Below are 22,044 nucleotides of genomic sequence, written 5' to 3'. Positions count from 1 at the left end.
TGCTTAGGTCAAAGCCTCCTCATGAGAACTGGATTAATGAGCATCTTTTGACTCTTTCCCAGTCATAATGAGGAGTCTTCAATTTGAAACAGACCACAAATGTGGTCTGAACTGTTTTTTGTTTTTATATTTATAGACTTGCTGGAAGTAGCCTTAGCTTAATGAAGTACCATAAAAATAGAGAATCCAAATTGGAAAATAACAATGAGCAGATAATATGTTGAATTATATTATTCACTGAAATTCCTGAGTAGATGGTGTCACAGTGTCCACCGTGGTAAAGTGGTTCATACATTCCAGGGTTAAATAAATTAGACAATGGCTTCTGACTAATACCTTTGGATGAAAACGTGAGGCCACATCTGTTCTCTCTGTTGCATGTAAGATGTCCCTTGGTACAATTAAATGAAAAACATAGAAGCTCCCTTAGTGTCTTAGCTAATATTTATCTTTGAACAACACTGCCAAACCTGATAACCTGTTAATTTCCTCATGGATATTGGGGAACTTCACGAAGCACAAATTGGGTGCCATCATTCTCTTTGTGATAATGAATACAAGTGTACTTTTGAAAGAAGTTTGGCAGGTTTTTAGATGAACAAATGAAGTGCTTTGCTGCCAAAACCTTTATGAAGCACACTTGAATGCAAGTTGTATCTAGCAGTAAATGCAAATATAACATCTTCAAATCCAGCCATACCAACAACAGATTAAATTATCCATGTAACTTCTTTTAGCTAAAAGAAGGCCTGACAGCTGGCTATACATAGGACATGACTGTAATAAGCACGTCACTGCATCTCTGAACTTTTAACCATAATTGTTCCAATTATTGATGTCACTTCCATACAATTAAAGGTTTGACTCATTGCCAAGGATTAGTTTTACCTCACATCCTCATGCCTCCTGCATCTTGCTGCAATGGGAACAAAGTTAGCAATTTTTTTCCCTCCATGCATCACATATTTACTTTGTGGCTTAACTCATTTGTGGACACTGGATGCAATGTGTTGACCGGAAACAGAACGGCTGATACCTGAAGTTAAACTTTTAACTTCCCACAGGCTTGGAGCAGGGGAACAGGGAGTGTCTCTTCTGCATCTCCTTTGTAATAACAACTTTTACCTAGCTAGGGCACCCAGCTTTCTTACCAATTGGGCTAAATGGGCTTGGAGGCAAAGTACACAACACAGTTTTTACTATTGAGAGGCACATTTTAGTTTGACATTTGTTGCTGGATGAACACATAATGGCAAGCCTGCCTTAGGACTTGGCGGCTTTTTTTGCTGAATGCTACGTAAAGGTCTTGGGGCTATTATATTCCTTGATATTAGGAAAAAGAAGCCAGGATTACAAGACTTGGAGGTCCTCACAAAACTGAGTGAGGAACGCCCTATTTAGCTTGTGCATTGAAAGCAGTTTATTGACCTGCTCAGATTAGAAAAGCTGAGCACAGTGACGCAATCAATGGACGTTTCAGTTTTCCCTAGACTAACAACATTCACCTTGCAGTTGCACCCTTCCTATTTCCCTGAGTACTTCCTCAGAAGCTCATCTATCCAACCATCTTCATGGGTTGTCATGCCTGTCCCTCATCCTTCTGCCTCTCTCCCTCGTTATCAAAATGTCCGCATGCACCACTTCTGCAAAGCACCCAACAGCTCATTGTTCGAAGGAAAACGCTGAAGTGCCAGGAGAATGCAAAAAAATAAAGCAGGAGTAGGTCACCTGGTCCCCCAATCTCACCCTGCCATCCAGTATGACCATGGGAGATCTGTGCTTGCCTCTGTTTCTCTTCTGTGTCTGTTCCCCATAACCCTTATTTTCTCTATCTACTTATCTCCATCTTAGAAAGAGATGGATAATCATGATAGGGAATTTGGAAGTGAAGGCTCTGATCAAAATAATTTTTGCTTTCATATGTTTCTGTCCATACCCACTCATCACAAGTCAGTAGCCACCCATGTCCTTATAGTTGTCTTCTCTTGTATCAGGAGAAGGCATGTCAGTCTCTAGGAAGGCTTTTAGGGGATGGAACAGGAATGAAAGTTAGATCAAATCAGTTTGCTTCTCTCTGCTAAAATCCCTGTGGTTTTGGCATACAGTGTGTATAGGAAGAGGAAATTTAAACTTTTGTCATTGTACAGAAGATGTGCGCATGTTCCTTTTCACTATATTTTGATATGTTAAGTTTCAGTGCTTAGAAATACTTAAAAATGATTTACTGTCAGCAGTTTTCTTTTGTCTGGAGCATTTTTGGCTTGTGATCAGCAATTGCGCTTTGATTTGTGCAAGCAGAACTGCTGAAATATGGAGTAATGCTTACCAATGGGAGTAGGGTGGGCAAAACAGAAATGGTTACTATGACCTATTGGTAGAAATAAAGCCAGAAGTTGAAGCCTTGACATCCAAATATTATACAGGTGAACAAAACAAACCTTGGAGTTTTCAGGGAATCCCAGGCTCTTCTGTATTTGACTTGCCACATTTCGTTTTTCCTCACATCAGGAAGCAAAATCAGTGTTCCGTATAGGCCCAGTCCTCACTGCTGCACAATTTTGATTGGAACACATGTTGCCACCACTGCTCAGTAGGCCTTGGCTCATGAAAATTTATGACACCACTATATCAAGATACCTAAGGCAGACCTTTATCATCTTAACTTTTCCAGGTAGCACTCATAGTTCCATTCCTGGGTCTTATTGTCTGTTGGCCTCTCCCTGTATGTCAAGCTAGATTGCAAGAAGGTTCCCATACCTCAGTACCTCTGCATGGACATGTGAAAAGATTATGTATGTTAGACAGCAGCAGGATGAAAGCTTCATAGTTCTTGGGTTATCTAGGGCAGACTTAATCAGTACATGTATGTAATGATTGTTACTTTGTATTGGGGGAACATCAGCAGAGCAACAAACCCAATTTCCATAGTGTCAAGGTTGGTAATTGGCTTCCCAGGCATCAGATACTGTCTGTGTTAAGGTCAATTGTGATATTGTGAGCATAGGAAGGGTAGGTGTTGTGCTGGTAGTAGAAGCTGAGGAACAAGTAAAATAACTACAAAGCCTATTTATGCTATTTACCCTGTCTATGTCAGGGTTTCTCAACCGGCGTTTCGTGAGAGGTCACTAGCAGTTTGGCGAGAGACCGTGATAAAAAAAATAAATATTGTTTTTTGAACTGAGCGTAATGTGCAATGCTAGAGCTAGGGCAGTGACCGATCAGCCCGTTACCAATCTCGTCAGAGGTCTCTCAGTCCATTATCGCAGTCCACAGTAGGACCGTGTTTATTTGGTTGAGTCCATTCTCAGTTTTTGATGCAAGTTGGCTAGGCCACTGACAATTAGCGAGCACTGTATTGCATGAAGGGGAGGAGGGGAGGATGGTAGGCTGATAATTGGTGAGTGCTGTATTGCACGGAAGGGAGGGCAACAGGCTGATGAGGAGCATGAAGTGTGTTTTCCAAGTATTGAATAGTCTCGCTCAATTTGGGCTGTGACATCAGCCTCTCCTTCCCAAATTACCATAGGGAGATGTCTCCTTTAATAGCTGTGGCATCTATGGACCTATGTGGTGCAACTAGATGTACTGTGTGGCATTTGATAGACCCAAGACTAACCTGTCAACTCATCTACTGAAAAAGATCTAAACCCATTAAAGGTAAACTTTTGAATTAAATCAAATAAACTCTTCTCATGCTTCCATCCGGGGGCAGGTATTGATTTTAACTGACGCTTTGATGACAAACTCTGCCACCTTCATCAGGGATGGCACCTTGGCGTGTCCAGTCTGGTGGTATATGTACTGTACTTGTGGTGGTATAGACATGCCCAGGCATCACCCCTGATGATTGATATGTCAGTTAGAGTCGATACTTGTTCGTGGCTGGAAGCCCGAGAAGAGTCTATTCATCATATACTTCAGGAAAGCACTAGATCCTTTTTCATTTGAATTAAGTATTTTATGAATAGCACTACAATGTAATCTTTCAAAACTTGCCCACTCTGCCTCCGTCAATCACCCGCATCCTACATTGCAAGGGTCGCTTATTGAGGCTCCACATATGTGCCTCGACAAAGACTTACCTTTGGAGCTGTTCTCCCAGACTACAAGCTCCGGAGGAATTAGTTGTTAATTTTTGCAGCGTGTGCTACTCCCATAATGGCCAGAATCTCACACTGCAGATCTCCATGTCTGTTAAACTTAACTGTATGTGGCTGAGGGCAAGTCTAGGGTAAATTATATGCCCACGTGCCAGTGGGCAAAAATTATTATTGACAGCAGAGAATCATAAAATTATCATTTTTCATATTGAACATATTAACAATCAGCTTGTTTATCCCTGCTTAATTTCACAGAGCAAATATTTAGCAATAAACACCTTAAAGAAGATTTGAGAAGCCGTGCCTCTGATGTACACAAACTTAGTCTTGGAGAAGAGAGTCGAATGCGCCTTGTCCTTGAACTGTCTATGCAATTGTCACAGCAGCAAGAAAAGATACTCCTTCTAGAAAAAACTTTGGAAGAGAAGGACCGGCAGCTGACTGGACTTGCAGCACAACAGTTCACTCAACCAGCTGCTGGAGGCTTAGTACACTTATTACTGCAGCCTGATTTGCCAACCCTACTCCAAAATAACCCCTGCACAACAAAGTGCGATCAAAGGTTAGGAGCAGTGCCAGTTTTAGCGAGTGACTTGACCTCAAATCGGTCTCAAAATAGCCAAGTGAACCAAAGCTAATCCCATCTCTGGATACAAAGGGGTTACACAGTTGGAAACTGTGTCACAGCAGTGTATTTGAAGATCAAATGAACAATTTTGCTACTTTCTTCATGCCCATGAAGAGCAGGATATCCAGGACAGCAGATGAGACTGGTGGTGTGGGAAAAGTAAACAATATGAACTAAAATAGATTCCCAGTTCAAAATAATCAAGGCATCCAACATATAACAGAGAACCAACGTTCCATTAACCTTTGAGGCCGAAGCTACACTACAGCTAAGTTTCAGCATGAGTGGTGCATTTTTAATTTTAGAGCAACTTTTTACTGAATATGTAGTAACAGAATTCTGAAGTGTGTCATTTATCACCATGAGAGAGAGTCTCTGCACAACTTCATCGTACAATGTGTTATTAAAATAATTAGATGCATTGTGTTGTATTTAACTTATTATTAAAATTAATATTATACAACCAGGCACAGATCTATGGTCTCATGAGACTAATGAATGCCACCACCACCATACAAGTCTAAGGACATTTAAATTCACTTAGCATAATTATGAACATTGATACCTATGATTGAAGTTTAAGTTCTATGTATTGTATAGATTTTACTTAAACTTATTGCTATTGGAGATCTTTGAATATTTTACATTTTGTTTTTCCAGGTTCTTACTTCCAATACTATAGAACCCAATTCAGATTTCTAGAAATTTCGTGTCTTCTTAATGAACCTGCTTTTGCTTTATTACACATCCCAGCAGTTTAAACATTAACACACTCCAGAGCACATTGGCAGCTGATTTGATTGAGCGTGTGATGACAGTGTGCTTCTGTGTAATAGGGCTACATCTGTTATTTTCAACACATTCTCTGCAATAAATGGCTGGCCTTTGCACCTGCTCACTTCTAGATAAATCTTCTCCTTTAATATGGTCCTTTAATATGGTCTTTAAGAATTAGCTCTTTGTCAAACGTAATTCGACTCTCAACACTATAGTTAATCAAACTAAATATAAATTTCAAAATATTCAGAAGTATTTGGTTTAATTAAGAGGTTTTGTAATAGACAATCACCAAATTTACAGAGCGTAAGAAGGCATTGCATCAATGTAACACTTTTCATACTGTCTAACAAGTCAGACATAATTTCTTCGGATAATTCAGGACACTCTTTTGAAGTGTGGGTAAAATAGTAATGCAAATTGGTTTTATACAAAGTCAATTTGCATAGAAGTAAGAAAGTAATAATGTTCAATTAGTAAAACCTACTACAGACAGCAACATGAAAATTCTCCTCATCACTTGTATCAAAAGCGAGCACCAGTTTGATTCTCCAACCGGATGTGAACAAAAAAGTACACATATAATTTAAAGAACTCTTATTGTTCATCCATTATCAACATGTTGTGCAGATGTTTTCCTAGAAGCTTGTTCACTTGTGAAATGATCCCTGGCAAACCCAAGCTAGGTTAAGAGATTGTTCCCTATAGTGATGTGCATGGATTTTCAGATCATGAAGCTGATCATGGCTTGTGGCCATATTTTTTAAATAGACCCTTTAGCCTCAATGAGAAGTGAAAGTGGCACAGAAATATTGCCTTAGATAACAACTTTAGAATGATACAGAAGGAAAAAGGACCTTACAGAAGGTCTAATAAATTATTTTCTATGTTCAGGTATGGTTTTAAAGTTTCAAAGACTGTGCACTTATCTTCTGATATTTCAATACACACACAGCTATCTCATAGGGATCCCAGTACAGGTGGGATGAATTCTTGGAGGGATCAAGTCACCTTATACTTTCAACAGTTTTTCTCCCACTTCCCCTAGCAAGCACTCAGCATCCCAGTCACAATGTCCTATCAGGATAAGCCTTTCCAGACCAAGTGGACAAACAAAATTTCACTTGTATTGATTGTGACTCTGTTGGTTGCACTCTTGCCTCTAGGAAGGTGTGGATTCATGTATTACTCCAAAGACTTGATCACACCCACATAGGCTTTTGTGCAGGAGTTGAAGATCTGCCTTACCAAAGGTGATATCTTTCAAAATGAAGCAGTAAACCAGGGTCTGTTGATTACCCCGCAGCTGAATTTAAAAGGGACCATGGTACAATTTTGAAGGAGAGTAAAGTAGTTCAACATTTATCTTCAGTCAATTTTACAAAAGTAAATTACCACCTTAGTTATTACCATGTTGAATTTTATGAATAGATCTGCATGTAAATTAGTTGCAGCATATACTACTTTGTGACAGTGTCCAAAAGCACAAGAAAGATGCTTGCTGGAGGAACTCGGCTGTTCTGGCAGCATCTGTAGAAGGAAAGGGACAGTTCATGTTTTTGATCAACACCCTTTATGTGAACTGGAGGAAATCTTCAAAGTGGGCATACCTTGAAGAGATTTTATAGTGGAGTGGTAAAATGAAGACACGAGAGATTGCAGGTATGGAATTTGGAACAGAAAGCAAGCTGCAGGAGGAACTCAGTGAGTCAGGCAGTGTCTTTAGAAGAAAATGGATAGTCACCATTTCAGGTCAATTTTGCTCCAGTTTCTAGTATCTGTAATCTCTCGTGACATTGAAATGGCTGAAAAATTCTTTGGATTAACTTGGCTAGTAAAGGGGGCAACATTAACCCTTTATAAACAAAACTCAGTTAAACTGAAGACACTTTATGTTTGTTCCAGACAGATGTTTCTTGATTTTCAGTCCAGATAACCTTAAGTGCATTTCCAATATCCCTAAAAAGAGAAGCAAATAATTAAGAAGTACATCTTTGCTGTGCTTTTGATTTCGTCTCTTGAGGATTGCTTGAAGCAGTGTCCTAGGTATTAATCTTCAAACGCTGCAGATTCTAGATCCTTCTTAAAGACGTGGCATTGTGGTTCCCCACAAAGTGATCTTCCTCAGGGAGATGCTGCAATGTATGGGGATTAGAATTCCTAACATTTTGCATCTCAGCAGTTTTAAAGCAGTCGCAATTATTTAAAAACATTCAAAATTTGAACAGGAGTGGCAAACAGCAAAAATAAATGATGTGACAAATGCCTGTTAATGAATATTCGGCCTCCTGTAAAATGAGCAAGTGAGCTTGTGCAGTCAATGAGCTTTGCAAGCCCGTAGCTTTTGGAGTACTGTTAAACTAACCTTCCAAGCAAGCCCTAAGTTAATAATTAAAAAGTAGTTGCCATAGTTATCATTAGTTTAAATGTCTGAACCTGGAAACTGGATAATGCGTTTTAGCCACTGCATGGTTCAGTTTCAACTTCACGCAGAATAGATCTTGCAAGAGTTAATTTTCAGGTAAGATTGCACTGATTGTGAAATTGGACCAGGGTTTTCGGTTTGCTGATCATGTTAGTACATCTGATGTTTTCATAATGTTAGCAAGTTAATGAATGACAAGTTAATTTGCATATACACAAGAAGACAGGAAAATAGGAGCAGGAGTAAACCCCTTGTCTCCTCAGGCCTCCCTATCATTCAATATGATCATGGCTGATCTACCTTGTCCTCAAGTCATCTCCTGTTGTAGTTTTCTATAACCCGTAATTCATCAGTCGAGGGGTTTAGATGGGGTGGAGTTTGTTAGGTGTGTTCAGGAAGGTTTCTTGACACAATATGTAGATAAGCCTACAAGAGGAGAGGCTGTACTTGATCTGATATTGGAAAATGACCCTGGTCAGGTGTCAGATCTCTCAGTGGGAGAGCATTTTGGAGATAGTGATCACAATTCTACCTCCTTTACCATAGCATTGGAGAGGGATAGGAACAGACAAGTTAGGAAAGCATTTAATTGGAGTAAGAGGAAATATGAGGCTATCAGGCAGGAACTTGGAAGCATAAATTGGGAACAGATGTTCTCAGGGAAGTGTACGGAACAAATGTTGCAAATGTTCAGGGGATATTTGCATGGAATTCTACATAGGTACGTTCCAAAGAGACAGGGAAAGGATGGTAGGGTACAGGAACCGTGGTGTACAAAGGCTGTTGTAATTCTAGTCAAGAAGAAAAGAAAAGCTTACGAAAGGTTCAAAAAACTAGGTAATGATAGCGATCTAGAAGATTATAAGGCTAGCAGGAAGGAGCTTAAGAAAGAAATTAGGAGAGCCAGAAGGGGCCATGAGAAGGCCTTGCGAGCAGGATTAAGGAAAACCCCAAGGCATTCTACAAGTATGTGAAGAGCAAAAGGATAAGATGTGAGAGAATGGGACCAATCAAGTGTGACAGTGGAAAAGTGTGCATGGAACCGGAGGAGATAGCAGAGGTACTTAATGAGTACTTTGCTTCAGCATTCACTACAGAAAAGGATCTTGGCGATTGTAGGGATGACTTACAGCAGACTGAAAAGCTTGAGCATGTAGATATTACGAAAGAGGATGTGCTGGAGCTTTTCGAAAGTATCAAGTTGGATAAGTCACAGGGACCGGACGAGATGTACCCCAGGCTACTGTGGGAGGCGAGGGAGTAAATTACTGAGCCTCTGGTGATGAACTTTGCATCATCAATGGGGGCGCGAGAGGCTCCAGAGGATTGGAGGGTTGCGGATATAGTTCCATTATTCAAGAAAGGGTGTAGAGATAGCCCAGGAAATTACAGACTAGTGAGTCTTACTTCAGTGGTTGGTAAGTTGATGGAGAAGATTCTGAGAGGCAGGATTTATGAACATTGGGAGAGGCATAATATGATTAGGAATAGTCAGCATGGCTTTGTGAAAGGCAGGTCGTGCCTTACGAGCCTGATTGAATTTTTTGAAGATCTGTCTAAACACATTGATGAAGGTAGAGCAGTAGATGTAGTGTATATGAATTTCAGCAAGGCATTTGACAAGGTACCCCACGCAAGGCTTATTGAGAAATTAAGGAGGCATGGGATCCAAGGGGACATTGCTTTGTGGATCCAGAACTGGCTTGCCCACAGAAGGCAAAGAGTGTTTGTAGATGGGTCATATTCTGCATGGAGGTCGGTGACCAGTGGTGTGTCTCGGTTATCTGTTCTGGGACCCCTACTCTTTGTGATTTTTATAAATGACCTGGATGACAATGTGGAGGGATGGGTTAGTAAATTTGCTGATGACACAAAGGTTGGGGTGTTGTAGATAGTGTGGAGGGCTGTCAGAGGTTACAGCAGGACATTGATAGGATGCAAAACTGGGCTAAGAAGTTGCAGATGGAGTTCAACCCAGATAAATGTGAGGTGGTTCATTTTGGTAGGTCAAATACGATGGCAGAATATAGTATTAATGGTAAGACTCTTGGCAGTGTGGAGGATCAGAGAGATCTTGGTGTCTGAGTCTATAGGACACTCAAAGCTGCTGCGCAGGTTGACTCTGTGGTTAAGAAAGCATATGGTGCATTGGCCTTCATCAGTCGTTGGATTGAATTTAGGAGCCAAGAGGTAATGTTGCAGCTATATAGGACCCTGGTCAGACCCCACTTGGAGTACTGTGCTCAGTTCTGGTCGCCTCACTACAGGAAGGATGTGGAAGCCATAGAAATAGTGCAGAGGAGATTTACAAGAATGTTGCCTGGATTGGGGAGCATGCCTTATGAGAATAGGTTGAGTAAACTCGGCCTTTTTTCCTTGGAGCGACGGAGGTTGAGAGGTGACCTGATAGAAATGTACAAGATAATGAGAGGCATTGATCGTGTGGATAGTCAGATGCTTTTTCCCAGGGCTAAAATGGCTAACACGAGAGGGTACAGTTTCAAGGTACTTGGAAGTAGGAACAGAGGAGATGTCAGGGGTAAGTTTTTTACACAGAGAGCGGTGAGTGCGTGGAATGGGCTGCCGGTGACGGTGGTGGAGGCAGACATGATAGAGTCTTTTAAGAGACTCCTAGATAAGTACATGGAACTCAGAAGTATAGAGGGCTATGGGTAACCCTAGGTAATGTCTAGGGTAAGGACTAATTCGGCACAGCTTTGTGGGCCAAAGGGCCTGTATTGTGCTGTAGGTTTTTTATGTTTCTATGTTTCTAATCTTTCAAATATTTATCGGTCTCCTCCTTAACTATTTCCAGTGATCTGACTTCCACCACCCTTGGGGTAGAGAACGCCAGAGATTCGCTACCTGCTGAGAGAAGAAATTTCTGACCACTTCAGTTTTAAATAATCGGCCCCTTATTGTGCAAAAATAGCCCCTTACTCATGAATCCCCATTGGTAAAAATATCCCACACATCTCCCTTATTAAGCCCAGACAGAAATTTATATGTTTGAATAAAGTCACTTATCATTCTACTAAATTCCAAAGAAACTGTTTAGTCTCTCTTGATATGACAACCTCTCATCCCAGGAATTCACTTATTTGACTTGAAACAAATGACACATTTCACTGTATTTTTAAACGTTTTGATGTCCATGTGAGAAAGCTAATCTTTGGACCAAAAAGTTCCGACGTTTGATCATCATGAAACAAGCTTACCCAAACTAGGAATGCTTTGCTACAGTTAATTGCTGTCTTCAGATCTTAAAAGGCCCTCTTGTGACATTGAGGGATTAGACTGGGCAATTTCAGTAACGATTTAGTCAGCTGTTCAGACACCTTCTACCAAGTGTATTTTCCACAAGCCCACAGAATGTGCTGCAAGTAAAACCAGTTCTTTTATTTATGTTTAGATGCGGAACAACTGGTTCACTGCATGGGGGGTGGTGGTGCTACTGCACAAGATCAAAGTAAGCTGTAAAGTTAGTCAGCTCCAAGATGAGTAGTAGCCTCTGTCAGGTGTCCAACATTAAGGATCCCCACCACCCAAGACATGCCTTCTTCTCATTGTTCCCATTGGGAAGGAGGTACAGAAGCCTGAAGGCACACAGTCAACGATTCAAGGACAACTTCTTCCCCTCTATCCTCCGATTTTTAAATGGACATTTAACCCCTGAACACAACCTCGCTACCTTTTTATTTCTGTTTTTTTGCACTACTTTTTTAACTTAACTATTTAATAATCATATTCTGTATATACTTACTGTAATTCTGATTTGTTTTCTCTATACTTACCATGTATTTCATTGTACTGCTGCTGCAAAGTTAATAAATTTCACAACTAATGCCAGTGATATTAAACCTGATTCTGAATCTAACTTTGATTCAGTAGAGCCTCAGTAGTTACGTTCAGACATGGCTTTGTTACTATAGGCACTGCTATGGCCATGGCTGGCCAGTTAAACTAGCTCAGGGACATTGGATGCAAAGATGTACCATCAATGAAGAATCTCCTCCCGGAGGATCTCCGGAGACATCACATCTCACCTTGACTTGCCTAATGAACACTGTATTCACAAGCTCAGGTTATCCGTTGGTGAGCATGCACCATCCTGCGCTGAGACCTTCAGTCAAATTTAGTGCCTGACTGCTTTTGTCCATTGTGAAAAAGATCACTTTTATTTTCAACCCCTCACCACAGGAAAGCTGCCACAGCAGATCCCTGTGTTATCCCCCAATCTGCTGCTCACCACTGTGTCATTGAAGTCAGCGAGGCATTGCGTTTGCAAAGGAATTCATCTATTTTGATTATGACAAGCAATAGGTGGCAGCTTATCATAGAGATTTGCCAGTACTACTGGCTTTCCAGAGTGCAAGTGTTGACAGTTTTCCTTATTCATTGGTAACATGAGGGGGAACAACTTTACTCAGAGAGTGGTAGCTGTGTGGAATGAGCTTCCAGCAGAAGTGGTTGAGGCAGGTTTGATGTTGTCATTTAAAGTTAAATTGGATAGCTATATGGACAGGAAAGGAATGGAGGGTTAGAATCATAGAACCATAGAAACTACAGCACAGGAACAGGCCTTTTGGCCCTCCTTGGCTGTACCGAACCATTTTCTGCCTAGTCCCACTGACCTGCACACGGACCATATCCCTCCATACACCTCCCATCCATGTATCTGTCCAATTTATTCTTAAATGTTAAAAAAGAACCCCCATTTACCACCTCGTCTGGCAGCTCATTCCATACTCCCACCACTCTCTGTGTGAAGAAGCCCCCCCTTTAAACTTTTCCCCCCTCACCCTTAACCCATGTCCTCTGGTTTTTTTCTCCCCTTGCCTCAGTGGAAAAAGCCTGCTTGCATTCACTCTATCTATACCCATCATAATTTTATATACCTCTATCAAATCTCCCCTCATTCTTCTACGCTCCAGGGAATAAAGTCCTAACCTATTCAACCTTTCTCTGTAACTGAGTTTCTCAAGTCCCGGCAACATCCTTGTAAACCTTCTCTGCACTCTTTCAACCTTATTTATATCCTTCCTGTAATTTGGTGACCAAAACTGAACACAATACTCCAGATTCGGCCTCACCAACGCCTTATACAACCTCAACATAACATTCCAGCTCTTATACTCAATACTTTGATTAATAAAGGCCAATGTACCAAAAGCTCTCTCTACGACCTTATCTACCTGTGACGCCACTTTTAGGGAATTTTGTATCTGTATTCCCAGATCCCTCTGTTCCACTGCACTCCTCAGTGCCTCACCATTAACCCTGTATGTTCTACCTTGGTTTGTCCTTCCAACATGCAATACCTCACACTTGTCTGTATTAAACTCCATCTGCCATTTTTCAGCCCATTTTTCCAGCTGGTCCAAGTCCCTCTGCAGGCTTTGAAAACTTTCCTCACTGTCTACTACACCTCCAATCTTTGTATCATCAGCAAATTTGCTGATCCAATTTACCACATTATCATCCAGATCATTGATATAGATGACAAATAATAATGGACCCAGCACTGATCCCTGTGGCACACCACTAGTCACAGGCCTCCACTCGGAGAAGCAATTCTCTACTACCACTCTTTGGCTTCTTCCATTGAGCCAATGTCTAATACAATTTACCACCTCTCCATGTATACCTAGCGACTGAATTTTCCTAACTAACCTCCCATGCGGGACCTTGTCAAAGGCCTTACTGAAGTCCATGTAGACAATATCCACTGCTTTCCCTTCATCCACTTTCCTGGTAACCTCCTCCAAAAACTCCAATAGATTGGTCAAACATGACCTACCACGTACAAAGCCATGTTGACTCTCCCTAATAAGTCCCTGTCTGTCCAAATGCTTGTAGATTCTGTCTCTTAGTACTCCCTCCAATAACTTACCGACTACCAATGTTAAACTTACTGGCCTATAATTTCCCGTATTACTTTTCGATCCTTTTTTAAACAACAGAACAACGTGAGCCACTCTCCAATCCTCCGGCACCTTACCTATAGACAGCGACATTTTAAATATTTCTGCCAGGGCCCCTGCAATTTCAACACTAGTCTCCTTCAAGGTCCGAGGGAACACCCCGTCAGGTCCTGGGGATTTATCCACTTTAATTTTCCTCCTCCTTTTCGATCTGTAGAGTTTCCATGATCTCACTACTTGCTTCCCTTAATTCCATAGACTTCATGCCAGTATCCTTAGTAAATACAGACGCAAAAAACCTATTTAAGATCTCCCCCATTTCCTTTGGTTCCGCACATAGCCGACCACTCTGATCTTCAAGAGGACCAATTTTATCCCTTACAATCCTTTTGCTCTTAATATACCTGTAAAAGCTCTTTGGAATATCCTTCACTTTGACTGCCAAGGCAACCTCATGTCTTCTTTTAGCCCTCCTGATTTCTTTCTTAAGTATTTTCTTGCACTTCTTATACTCCTCAAGCACCTTATTTACTCCCTGCTTCCTATACATGTCATATGACTCCCTCTTCTTCTTTATCAGAGTTGCAATATCCCTTGAGAACCAAGGTTCCTTATTCCTATTCACTTTGCCTTTAATCCTGACAGGAACATACAAATTCTGCACTCTCAAAATTTCTCCTTTGAAGGCTTCCCACCTACCAATCACATCCTTGCCAGAGAACAACCTGTCCCAATCCACGCTTTTTAGATCCTCTCTGATTTCTTCAAATTTGGCCTTCTTCCAGTTAAGAACCTCAACCCTAGGACCAGATCTATCCTTGTCCATGATCAAGTTGAAACTAATGGTGTTATGATCACTGGAACCAAAGTGCTCCCCTACACAGACTTCTGTTACTTGTCCTAACTCGTTTCCTAACAGGAGATCCAATATTTCATCCCCTCTAGTTGGTCCCTTGTTGGTTATGGGCTGAGTGCAGGTCGGTGGGACTAGGTGAGAGTAAGCGTTCGGCATGGACTAGAAGGGCTGAGATGGCCTGTTTCCGTGCTGTAATTGTTATATGGTTATATGATTATAAGAAGGATAGCCAGAAGGTGATAGATGAAGCCAGGTGGGTGGGAAAGGTAAATGAAGGAATCTGATAGGAGAATAAGGTGGACCATGGAAAATAAGGAAGGAGGAGAGTTAACGGGGGAATTGGTGGACTGGTGAGAAGAGCTAAGAGGCCAGAGTGGGCAATAGAAGAAGAGGGAAGGGGAAGAGTTACTGGAAGGAGAAATTGACATTCATGCCATCAAGTTGGAGGCAACCACATGGAATATAAGGTGTTACTCCTCCACCTTGAAGGTGGTGTCAGCACCTGAGGATGACCAGAGGCTCCTCCATCCTGAGGATGACGCCTTTGATGCTGTCATCCATTTCTCCACCATTTTTCGGATAACCATGCTCACTCCATCTTCCTGCCGCCTTAATAGTGATAGAGTTCTTCTTGTCCTTACCTACCACCCATGAGCTTTGCATCCAACACATCATTCTCCCCAAGTTCTGCCATCTCCAAAGGGATCCTACCACTAAAGATATTTTTTCCTCCCCTTCCCCCTCTCCAGTTTCCACAGGGATCACTCCCTCTGTGATTCCATTGTCCAATCTTCCCTCCCGGCACTTATCCCTGCAAGCAGCCAAAGTAACCTGCCTATTCACCTCCTCCCTCACCTCCATTCAGGGCCCCTTTCAGATGAGGCAATACTTCACCTGTGGATCTGTTGGTGTTGTCTATTGTGTCCAATGCTCCTGAAGCAGCCTCCTCTACATTGGTGTGACCTGTTGTAAGTTGGGAGACTGCTTCGTTGAGCACCTCCACTCCAGCTACCAAAAGCGGAACTCCACGATGGCCCAACATTTTAATTCCTATTCCCAGTCCCATTCCCATTCCCATTCCCATTCCAACATGTTGATTCATGGCCTCCTCTTGTGCCACAATGAGGCCATTCACAGGGTGGAGAAGCAACACCTTATAGCAACACCTGGGTAGCCTCCAACATGATGACATGAATATCGATTTCTCCTTCCGGTGAAATAATTTTTCCCTTTCCCTCTCTCTTCTTTTATTCCCCACTCTGGCCTCTTACCTCTTCTCACTTGCTTATTACCTCCTTCTGGCGCCTCTCCTCTTTCCCTTTCTCCAATGATCCACTCATCTCTTCTCAGATTCCTTCATCTCTGGCCCTTTAAGTTTCCCACCCACCTGGCTTCAATTATCTCCTTCCAGCTATCCTCCTTCCCCTCTCCCCACCCTGTTAATGCTCATGTCTTACCCCTCTTTTCCAGTCCTGAAGAAGGGTCTCAGCCCAAAATGTCGACTGTTGTTTATTTCCGTTGATGCTGTCTGACCTGCTGGGTTTCTCCAGCATTTTGTGTGCGATGCTTTAGATTTCCCACATCTGCAGAATGTTTTTGTGTTTATCTATTCATTTATTTATCTATTAGGATCTCGTCATTGCTGACCAGCCCAGCATTTATTGCCTATCCTTCATTGCCCTTCAGAACATAGTGACTATACTTTGTTGAATATACATTATGTTTACCCATGTTGCTGGGAATTATTATCTGAATTCATGGACAGAGTATCAATCAATTGGTTGTTTTACCTTAGGTGGTGTTCACTTTGTGTGTTGTACTCATCAAGGTAAGTGGAAGGTGTTCCATCCCACTCCTGGTGTACGTCTTGCAGATGGTGGAAATCCATTTGGAAGGAACGGAAGTGAGTTTTTACCACAGTGTACCCAACGTCTGACTTACTTTGCATTTATACAACTGGTCTGATTGAATTATTGGTCAATGGTGTACAGTAAAGTTTCATTTCCCCATTGTGAAGTTTAGTATGGATCCTAAACAGAATTTACTGATAAATTTCCATATTGCTGGGTATCACACAAGATTCCTTCATTTTGAGGGAGACTACACAGTTGATGATCTTCATTTTCTGGTGCTGTTTAGTGGATGGGTCTTGGGGGCCTGGGAATACAATTTGTTTCCTAACCTACTCACTTCAGTGTGCTCTCAACCATGGGCTCTGAGGACAGATCCAATGAGAGTCAAGCAAGTACCAGGATAATTGTGGAATACATCAAGTGGTGTCCTGGAGATAAGATTTGGTTGTCTGCATTCTTGTGGGGGAGCCAAATCTACACAAAATGCTGGAGGAACTCAGAAGATCAGGCAGCATTTATGGAAATGAATAAACAGTCAACGTTTCAGGCTGAGACCCTTCATCAGGACTGGAAAGTCATAGTAAAAGCTGGGGAAAGGGGAAGGAGGACAAACTACAAAGTGATAGGTGAAGCCAAGTGGGTGAGAGTGGTAATAGGTGGAAAAGTCAAAAGGGTTGGAGTAGAAGAAATCTGATAGGACAGGAGAGTCACCATGTGAGAAAGGAAAAAAGGAGGGGCACCAGGGGGAGGTATTAGGCAGGTGAGGAGAAGAGCTAAGAGGCTAGACTAGGGAATAGAAGAGGGAAAGGGAGACGAGAAAATACATTTTTCCAGCATCTGCAAGATCTCTTGTGTTTACACCAAAATATAATTGCCTTCTACTGCAGTTCATGGAACATTGTGAATCCAATTGAGTTGTAACCGGAAGGAGACTGAGGCGGATCCTAGTCAGCAGCAGGGACAAGAGAAGCATTATTAAGGGGGAGCTACGAAGAAGATGTCTATGTTCAGCCAAAGCCTCAACATCAAATAGAATGGGAGAGTCAGTTACTGGTTTGATAAGATGTAAGAAACTCCCTAACTGACAGCTTTTGAAATGATGCTCCAAAATAAAATTTTGCCTTTGCAATCTAAATGACCCTCTCCATACTGCAATCTTTAATATGAACATCGTAGACCTTGGCTGATCCATAATACCCCTCAAATGTTGCTGTGTGTAGCTCTACCTATACTGAATATACGACAGGAATGAATCCGTACTCCAATTACTTAAGTGGCTTGTAACAACATCACCATAGTCCTTGATGGGCAAGTTCTCCCTTAAAGAATTTGGATAGCTGTATAAAAGGGTCAGTAACTTTAAATTCCTTGGTGCTATCACATCAGATCTGACCTGAGAGCAGCACTTAGAGGCAATACTGAGCCTTACTTTCTCACAAGTTTGCACAGATTCAGCATGTCATCTAAAACTTCGTCAAGCTTCTATAGATGTACAGTAGAGAATATTGTGACTGGTTGCGTCACAGCCTGGTATGGAACCACCAATTCCCAAGAATGGAAAAGCCTACAAAAAGTGATGTGTACAGCCCAGTCCACTATAGGGAAAGCCCTCCTCGCCATTGAATACATCTGAAAGGAGCATTGCCACAAGAAAGCAGAGTCCATCATGCAGGACACCCACCATCCAGACCTTGCTTCCTTTTCACTGCTACCATTGGGAAGGAGGTTCAGGAACAGTTATCATCCTTCAACCATCAGGCTCCTGAACCAACGGGGATAACTTCACCTTAACAATGGAGCAATCACTGAACACAACCTGTGGACTGAGGACATTCTTGCTATTGAGGGAGTGCAGCATAGGTTCACAAGGTTAATTCCCCGGATGGCGGGACTGTCATATGTCAAAAGATTGGAGTGACTGGGCTTGTATACTCTGGAATTTAGAAGGCTGAGAGGGGATCTTATTGAAACATATAAGATTATTAAGGGATTGGACATGCTGGAGGCAGGAAGCATGTTCCTGCTGATGAGTGAGTCCAGAACCAGAAGCCACAGTTTAAGAATTAGGGGTAGGCCATTTAGAACGGAGTTGAGGAAAAACTTTTTCACCCAGAGAGTGTGGATATATGGATTGCTCTGCCCCAGAAGGCTGTGGAGGCCAAGTCTCTGGATGCTTTCAAAAAAGGGATGGATAGAGCTCTTAACGATAGTGGAATCAAAGGTTATGGGGAGAAGGCAGGAACTGGATACTGACTGTGGATGATCAGCCATGATCACAGTGAATGGCGGTGCTGGCTCGAAGGGCCAACTGGCCTACTCCTGCACCTATTGTCTATTGTCTATTGATTCTTCAACTGATGTTCTCAGCATTTATTTCTTTATAATTTGTATTTGCACAGCTTGTCTACTTTTGCATATTGTTTGCTTTTCAGACTCCCTATGTAGTTTTTCATTGATTCTATTGTATTTCTTTGTCATACTGTGAATGCCTGCAAGTAAATGAATCTCAGGGTAGGATATGGAGATATATACATGTTTTGATAATAAAGTTGCTTTGAATTTGGAACACTGAATTTTAAAATAAATGTCCTTTGAGGTTCCCCACTCTACAGGTGGAAACTGTTGACATATCTTGTGAGATTATGAAATTTCCCACTGCACTGCTCCACAAAAGGGATTTCACACCTCATGCTAGGGTCTTCTGAAAATGGGTCAAACAGCTGTTCTGGTTCTCCCAGTGTCTCTCATGTATTTCTTTAGCAAGGATGTCCACGTCTCTATCTCCCTGTAATCTTGGCCTCTCTTCTGACAGCAAAAGTATTGAATTGAATTTAATGAATTTATTTAAATCTTACATCCATCCCAGCAACATGAGGGAGTAAAAATCTTTGAGTTATGACTCCGTTGCAATGTACAGACATGTGAATTCATAAGTCTAATGGCTTGTAGAAAAAAGCTGTCCTGTAGCCTGTTGGTCCTGGCTGTGATACTGCGGTAGCATTTGCCAGCTGGAGGCAGCTGAAACAGTTTAGGTTGGGGTGTCAGGTGTCCCCGATGATCTTCCAGGTCTTCTTTACGCACCTACTGCTGTAAATGTCCTCAATGGAGGGAAGTTCACATCCACTCAATGTAATGTGATGCTGGTGTGAAAATACATTCCAGGGCTGATGGCTGTCCCTGAATGCAAAATGTCCATGGAAGCTGACATCCTTTGGAAATTGCACACTGCTATTTTAGTTCTTGTTTTGGGGGGACAAATATCATAACAATGTTTCAAACTGGATCCTGAAAAATTTCCAACTTTTCCCCTTAAGACATTTTCACAATATATAGTTATGTTCCACTGTGCTAAAATGAGTGTAATCCAATTTTGTGACACTGACTTTCCATTTAGTTATAGCATTTTGCAGGAGTGAATCTTGTTTGAATATATTATTGGTAAAAACCACTATTCTGTACATCACCATATGTTTACAAGATGCTGTATTTTCTGAAAAACATAGAAACTCTATGGAAAGATTCAGGTGTGTTTAGCCTAATGCATTTTCCTATTCCTAACAGTTTTGACAAACTGCAACAGGCTTTACCCAGTATTTACCAATATTTTTGATTCAATTTGTTAGCATTTGATGAACTATAAAGTAGTACTTTAATTCGGCTTTGCAACAATTTATTTTCTAGGGTGCATCACAACCTGTTATGGAAGTTGTCCTGTCTAAGACTGAAAGAAGCTGCAGAAGATCGTGAACACATAGAAACATAGAAACATAGAAAATAGGTGCAAGAGTAGGCCATTCGGCCCTTTGAGCCTGTGCTGCCATTCAGTATGATCATGGCTGATCATCCAACTCAGAGCCCTGTACCAACCTTCCCCCCATACCCCCTGATCCCTTTTGCCACAAACCCAGCACATCATACAAACCAATCTTCCGTCCTTGGACTCACTTTACACCGCACGCTGTCGGAGCAGGGCTGCCAAGATAATCAAGGACACGACCCACCCAGCCAACACACTTTTCATCCCTCTTCCCTCCAGGAGAAGGCTTAGGAGCTTGAAGACTCATACGGCCAGATTTGGGAACAGCTTCTTTCCAACTGTGATAAGACTGCTGAACGGATCCTGACCCACATCTGGGCCGTACCCACCAAATATCCGGACTGGCCTCTCTGTTTTTTTTGCACTATCTTACTTTCCATTTTTCTATTTTCTATTTATGATCTATAATCTAAATTTTAATATTTACTAATTTTTACTATTTTTAATATTTAATATTTGTAATCCAGGGAGCAGGAAGCACAGAATCAAATATTGCTGTGATGATTGTACGTCCTAGTATCAATTGTTTGGTGACAATAAAGTATAAAGTATAAAATAAGATTGAATTTGGCTCATTCAGCTTTAAGCTGGCGCATGATAAAATACTGAGGAAAGAGGGTGTCCACTTGAAAGCCCCTGCGTGTCAACCCTGTGCCGCTCCCAACATCAAGACAGTCTACAGCAAGTGGTCACAACCCATTGGCACTAAGGATATTAACATCTTATTCTATTTTTTTTGGTTTTTGAGAATTTTCAGACTGAATTTAAAAGATATAACATTAAGATGGGGTCATCATGGATCTCATTAAAATTAATTGATATTCAATACAGAAATGTTAAGGCAGTTCAGCCTGTCATCAAACACCCTAACAGACTTCTACAAACGTACTATTGAAAGTATCCTGACTAGTTGCGTCATGGTTTCAAATGTGCAGGAATGTAAGAAGCTGCAGAGAGTATGGACTCTACCCAATACATCACAGGCACATCCCTCCCACCATTAGTAGAATCTACAGGAAGCATAATTTACCATCAAATATCCCCACCATCATGGTCATGCCATCTTTTTGCAGATCCCATTGGGCAGGAGATACAGTAGCCTGAAGACCCACATATCAGGATCAAGGATAGCTACTTCCCTTTAACCATTCAGTTCCTGAATCAAATTGTAAAACCTTAATGTGATCACCCTGCACTGGCAGGCACCTCCCAGTCTCCACCCAGCTAGCAAGAATCATCTGCCACTGTTCTCAAACCATCACCTGCAGCTCATTTAAACCCAACTCTCATTCACAATCTTTGTTCACTTATACAAACAGGCCAGCCTCAACCAGTTGCCTGCAGTTACCTTGATGTGTTAACTATTTGTTCTTTCTTGCTTTGTTGGTCCTTATGGTTTGTTACTTTGCAGCTTATTAGTAAAATATTGTTTACTGCTAAATCATCTCTGCTGCTTTGCTTTTGGGTGAAACCTCCTCTACATTCCCTGATAGGATGATTGACTAGGCAGAGCATGCTTGCTTAAAGGATGTCGTGAGTCCACAGGAGCACATGATCCTAAAGCAGCAGGAAGCCATCGGCTATCTACTAGGGAATTCTCCATCTCAGTACAGTAACTCTGCACCAGTCAACCTCCATCCTTGGAGCCCCAGATTCTGGTGTCT

General features: G+C 41.6%; 1 protein-coding gene across 3 annotated transcripts in view; it reads left to right on the top strand.

The window, feature by feature from the left end:
• The window catches only part of LOC140211419 (coiled-coil domain-containing protein 192-like), a 77,225-nt gene extending 56,372 nt beyond the window's left edge, over positions 1–20,853 (top strand). For 2 of the 3 annotated variants that reach the window (XM_072281102.1, XM_072281101.1), the window contains one exon: positions 4,356–5,600. In XM_072281102.1, coding sequence (XP_072137203.1) covers positions 4,356–4,738 — 383 coding nt within the window. In that variant the 3' untranslated portion in view covers positions 4,739–5,600. Of the gene's footprint in view, positions 1–4,355; positions 5,601–20,244 lie in introns of those variants that run through there. The other variant, XM_072281103.1, reaches the window with a different exon arrangement.
• Positions 20,854–22,044: the final 1,191 nt, after the last annotated feature.

Source organism: Mobula birostris, chromosome 17, assembly GCF_030028105.1.
Source record: "Mobula birostris isolate sMobBir1 chromosome 17, sMobBir1.hap1, whole genome shotgun sequence".
Lineage (NCBI taxonomy): Eukaryota > Metazoa > Chordata > Chondrichthyes > Myliobatiformes > Myliobatidae > Mobula > Mobula birostris.
Note: the sequence above shows the minus strand (reverse complement) of the source record. Positions and strands in the feature narration are given on the sequence as shown.